The sequence below is a fragment of the Rhincodon typus genome, unplaced genomic scaffold (assembly GCF_021869965.1).
Source record: "Rhincodon typus isolate 14 unplaced genomic scaffold, sRhiTyp1.1 hic_rhity00014003, whole genome shotgun sequence".
NCBI classification, from domain to species: Eukaryota; Metazoa; Chordata; class Chondrichthyes; order Orectolobiformes; family Rhincodontidae; genus Rhincodon; species Rhincodon typus.
In genome coordinates, this window is record NW_025979641.1 from 1 (window position 1) to 6,000 (window position 6,000).

The following is a 6,000-nucleotide window of genomic DNA, read 5'->3' on the forward strand; positions in this document are numbered from 1 at the left end:
GTGATACACATTTGCCCCAATTTCTTCCTCGCTCCTGGGACAAGAGCATCTCTAGCTGGCTCAGTATTTATTGCCCCCTTCCACCCCTGGCTTCCCCCCTACTACCACTGTGGCTCCTCCCCCACCAGATCCACCCCCATTGGCTCCACCTCCACCAGCAGGAATGGCTCCCGATAACCAGCAGGAATGGCTCCCGATAACCAGCAGGAATAGCCCTCCTTCTCCCAGCTCTAATGCTCCATCACCTTTGCCCTCAATCAATGCCAAACACTGACTATGTTTTTACCTTTGCTGTTTCTTCTGCTGATCCAAAGACCAAAGGATAAACTGCAAAAAAAAAACACACAACAACGTTCACCCATCACTCAGAAACAGTCATCAGATCCTGCTGTTAATGCGTGCCATTGAAAAGTGTACAGAGAACCTGGATTAAAACTGATTCATGTTAGAACAGGAGGGTCAGAGATATATATGGTTTACGGACCAGCTTCCAGAAATGTTAGAATTCATTTTGAAAGGGCTAGAATACAAGAGCAGAGCTGTACTGCTGAGGCCATATAAGGCTCGGGCCACACCATATTTGGAAGCTTGAGAGCAGTTTTGGGCCCCGTATCTAAGGAAGGATGTGCTGGCTTTGGAGGGGGTCCAGAGGAGGTTTACAAGAATGATCCCAGGGACGAAGCACTTACGAGGAGTCGTTGAGGACTCTGGGTCTCTACTCGATGGAGTTTAGAAGGATGATTGTGGGGGGATCTGATTGAAACTTACAGAGTACTGAGAGGCCTGGATAGAGTGGATGTGGAGAAGATGTTTCCATGAGTAGGAGAGACCAGGACCTGAGGGCACAGCCTCAGAGTGAAGGGACGACCCTTTCAAACTGAGATGAGGAGGAATTTCTTCAGCCAGAGGGTGGGGGAATCTGTGGGAGTCTGCCACAGAAGTGGGGGGTGAAGTTATTGAGTGTGTTTAAGACGGAGAGAGATAGGGTCTTGGTTAGTAAAGGTTATGGGGAGAAGGCAGGAGAACAGGGCTGGGAAACACATCAGCTGCGAAGGGCACAGGAGACCCGAGGGGCTGAATGGCCTCATTCTGCTCCTATCTCTGTGCTTTCCCATTGTGGAGTTTGTCGGGAGTGAAGGGGACCTCTCTCTCTCTGCGGTCTAACCCACGATGGAGATGTTTGTCGTTACGAACTCGGCAGGAAGGAGTTCCTGACTGATGGATCCTTTTAACACTGGGCCCGTTTACCTTTCTCGGTGAATATCCAGTGGAGGAATTTTAACGTCCCATACAGAACAAACGAGCACAGAAACATGCCGATGACGTCATCCATGGAAGGACCAGACGCTCCTGCAGGGAGAAGATGAGCAAATTGGTGGAAATGCCAATCAGTTACATCAGAACCCACCTTCCGCCCCCAACCGTGCAGATATTTCACAGTGAGTGTGCTCCTCGTTCACATTCTCCCCTTTTCCCAATGTGGCCCGAGATCAGACCCGCTGACCATGACGTTGCACAGCTTTTCTGTGCAACAGCAAGGGACCAGTGAGCAGCGAGGAAGTCGCGGAGAGTTTAACGACACAGGAACAGGCCCTTCGGCCCCACCGCGCCCCTGCTGTTCCACCCACCCGCTCTGGCCCCCGTTTCCCGGCCCTTGGCCCTTCGCCTTGTGTTCTCCTGATGTTCCAAACGTTTGTCTGACCCCCTTCCTGACGGTTCCTGCCTCTCCCAACCCTCACACGCGGCCAGTTTCAGATTCCCCACCCCTCTAAACCTCTCGCTCCCCCCAGCCAGCTCCCCCGGTTACTGACCCCTCTAGTCAGGGCAAACCCCCCTATCTGCCCACCTCCCCCACCCCCACCACCCCTGCCATCAGTGCCCCTCAGAACTTTGTACACTTCCATTAATTAAAAATATACCTCCATCACGGTACCCCCCACCCCCAACCTCACCCCATCCGCAGCACGCAAAAGACAATCCGTCTCCTGATGGGAAGGTGCCTTCTCTCCGTACAGCAACAAGTTGCATTTCTATAGCGCCACGAGGGAAGAGAAGCACCTGGGGGCCCTTGTCATGGGGGTACAGTGAGTGAGATAAGGGGCTGGCGCAGACTCAAAACGGCGACTGTGGGTGGCTTTCAAAAAGAGGGAGGGAGGGACGGACGGAGGGAGAGAGAGAAGTGAAGGAAGAGAGAATTCCAGAAGGTGGACCAAGGCAGCAGACGTTTCCCCAGTGGTGAGACCAAGGGCCCAATTGGGAAGGAGGCCTGGAGCTGGGAGGGAGTTACATAGCTCAGGTACAGCCACAGCCAATGGCAATTGAAGCAGGGCGAGTGAAACAGGACCACGACCCCTCCCCAGAGAGGTAGGCCAGTGTTCCTCTTCAGGAGGAGATGGCAAGCTGGTGGGAGACCCACACCGGAGGGGGCGGTGATCAGCTCAGGAGGCTGGGGTTTCCCAATTGAGAGGCTCTCAGAGCGGGGACTTCGACCAGGCAAGGCCAGATGGGATCGACACACACACACACAAATAGATCACAAACTGGGTACGCCTGGACATCAGTGGTGGACGAGTTGTTGGAGGGAATCCTGAGGGACAGGATTTACATGTATTTGTAAAGGCAAGGACTGAGAGGGATAGTCAACATGGTTTTGTGCGTGGGAAATCGTGTCTCACTAATCTGATGGAGTTTTTGAAGAAGTAACGAAGAGGATTAATGAGGGCAGAGAGGTAGATGTGATCTATATGGACTTTAGTAAGGCATTTGACAAAGTTCCGCATGGCAGACTCGTGAGCAAGGTTAGATCACATGGAATAGAGGGAGCACTAGCTATTTGGATACAGAGCTGGCTCAAAGTTAGACAGGGTGGTGGTGGAGGGTTGCTTTTCAGATTAGAAGCCTGTGGACCAGTGGTGTGCCACAAGGATCAGTGCAGGGTCTGCTGCTTTTCGTCATTTATATAAATGATTTGGATGTGAACATAGGAGGTATGGTTAGTAAGTTTGCAGATGACACCAAAATTGGAGGTGTAGTAGACAGCGAAGAAAGTTACCTGAGTATAACGGGATCTTTATCAGATCAGCCGAGGAGATGGAGTTTAATTTGGATAAATGTGAAGTACTGCATTTTGGAAAGGCAAATCAGGGCAGGACTAATACACCTTAATGGTAAGGTCCTGGAGACTGTTGCTGAACAAAGAGACCTTGGGGTGCAGGTTCATAGTTCCTTGAAAGTGGAGTCACAGGTAGACAGGGCGGTGAAGAAGGTGTTTGGTACACTTGCCTTCATTGGTGAGTACATTGAGTTTAGGAGTTGGGAGGGTCATGTTGGGGCTGTACAGGACATTGGTTAGGGCCACTTTTGGAATACTGTGTGTAATTCCAGTCTCCCTGCTGTAGGAAGGATGATGTGAAACTTGAAAGGGTTCAGTAAAGATTTACAAGGATGTTGCTGGGGTTGGAGGTTTGAGCTACAGGGCGAGGCTGAATAGGCTGGGGCTATTTTCCCCGGAGTGTCGGAGGCTGAGGGGTGACCTTATAGAGGTTTATAAAACCATGAGGGGCATGGATAGGGTAAATAGCCAAAGTCTTTTCCCCAGGGTAGGGGAGTCCAAAATTAGAGGGGCGTAGGTTTAAGGTGAGAGGGGAAAGATTTAAAAGGGACCTGAGGGGCAACTTTTTCACACAGAGGGTGGTGCATGTATGGAATGAGCTGCCAGAGGAAGTGGTGGAGGCTGGTACAATTACAGCATTTAAAAGGCATCTGGATGGGTATATGAATAAAAAGGGTTTAGGGGGATAGGGGCCAAATGCTGGCAAATGGGACTGGGTTAATTTAGGATATCTGGTCGGTATGGATGAGTTGGACCGAAGGGTCTGTTTCTGTGCTGTACATTTCTGTATGCAGATCTGTATGACTACAAAAGACACGGGGACATTAGGGAAAGTGATGTCCTAGTGGATTTATCACTGGTCTGTTAATCCAGAGACCCAGGTAACATTCAGGGGACCTGGGTTCGAATCCTGCTACGGCAGACGGTGGAATTTGAATTCAATAAAAATATCTGGAATTAAGGATCTAATGATGACCGTGAATCCATTGTCAATGGTTGGGGAACAACCCATCTGGTTCACTCATGTCCTTTCGGGAAGGAAACTGCCATCCTTACCTGGTCTGGGCCTACACGTGACTCCAGACCCACAGCAATGTGGTTGACTCTTAACTGCCCTCTTGGGCAATTAGGGATGGAGCAATAAATGGCTGACCCAGCCAGCGACGCCCACATCCCGTGAATGAGTAAGAGAAAAGGCACATGAGTAGAGGGATAAATGCAGGCCAATGGGGCTGGTTTGGATTGGGAAAGGCGGTTGACATGGGGGAGTAGTTTTGGCACCAAATGGCCCTCTTTACCTGCGACATTCAAGGTGACACTCTTGCAGACAGGGGTCTTGACCGACACGTGGCTGATGTGGCATGTGTAGACGGAGTGGTGGTCCTCCCAGGATGGTTGCAGGGTGAGGTAGCTGCTCATATTGTACGTGCCATCTGGGTTCTGCCTGTGACCGCTCAGCACGCTGTTGGCGATGGGCTCGGAGCTACTGTTCCCAGCGGCCCTCTTCCTCGTCCAGCTCACCGTTACGTCCAGCGGGTAGTAGGAGCTGACATCGCATGTCACCGTCTGTTCCCGCCCGGGCACCAGGTCCAGGGGATCGGGGCTCACTGTCACCTTGGGAGGCTCTGCCAGCACGGAGATTGGGTGAATTAGTAACCAGTTCTCAGCCGCCCATTCCCCCTACACCAACACCCTGGCTGAGGACTGTCAGCCAGGAAGCGGGCATAGCCCGACTCCAGCATAACCGCTGTGCCGTTGATCCACGCGCTTTGGAGCTGGGATAGACCGTGGCCTCGTGGCATTATCGCTAGGCTAGTAACCCAGACAGCCCATGTTCTGGGGACCCGGGTTCGAATCCCGCCACGGCAGATTGAATTCAATAAAAAAATAAGTGGAATTAAGAGCCTAATGATGACCGTGAATCCATTGCCGATCGTCGGGAAAAACCCATCTGGTTCACTAATGTCCTTCAGGGAAGGAAACTGCCATCCTTAGCAGGTCTGGGCCTACATGTGACTCCAGACCCACAGCAATGTGGTTGACTCTGAACTGCCCCCTGGGCAACTAGGGATGAGCAATAAATGCTGCCTGGCCAGCGATACCCTCATCCCGTGAATGAATAAAAGTAAACGATGTGCAGAAGTTAACTGGTACAGTTCACAGCTGATAAAAAAAGGTTTTTGAAAACTTTCTCTTGGCCGCCTGGGGAACTGGCCTCACCCCTTTCTCCACAAGCAGGCCCGGCAGACAACCAAAACAGGAGCAGGAGGTGGCTATTCAGCCCCTCGAGTCTGTTCCCTCCATTCAATAGGATCACGGCTGATCACCCAACTCAGTCCCCGTTCCTGCTTTTTCTCCCCCACTCCCTTCGATCCCTTTAGCTCCAAAAACTATATCCAACTCCTTCTTGAAAACATTCCATGTTTTGGCCCCAACCACTTTCTGTGGCAGAGAATCGCACACATTCCCCGCTCTCTGGATGAAGACATTTCTCCCCGTCTCAGTCCTAAAAGGCCTACCCTGTATCCTTCAGGAATGACCCCCTGCTCCTGGTCTCCCCTCCCACCCCGGCCATCGGGAACACCCTTCCTGTGTGTTTTGTCGAGCCCTGTTAGAATTTTATAGGTTTCTATGAGATCCCCCCTCATTCTTCTAAACCCCCAGAGAATATAACCCTAACTGATCCAATCTCTCTCCTTCTGTCAGCCCTGCTACCCCAGGGATCAGTCTGGGAAACCCTGCGCTGCACCCTCTCCATCGCCAGACCATCCTTCCTCAGAGAAGGAGACCCCCAAACCTTTTGGCCCGCAATGTTGTGCTGACCTCCAGGTGCGGTCCCACCAAGACCCCTGTCCAATTGCACCAGGACATCCCTGTTCCTGCACTTG

General features: G+C 51.8%; 1 protein-coding gene across 1 annotated transcript; it reads right to left on the reverse strand.

Annotated features, from left to right (window-relative positions):
- Window positions 1–275: 275 nt before the first annotated feature.
- LOC125482631 (tapasin-like) lies at window positions 276–4,792 on the reverse strand (the record flags this gene model as incomplete). Its single annotated transcript, XM_048594739.1, has 3 exons — window positions 276–327; window positions 1,249–1,350; window positions 4,411–4,792. Coding segments are annotated over 3 exons (536 nt in total), but the record flags the coding sequence as incomplete, so codon positions are not given.
- Between the last annotated feature and the right edge of the window lie 1,208 nt (window positions 4,793–6,000).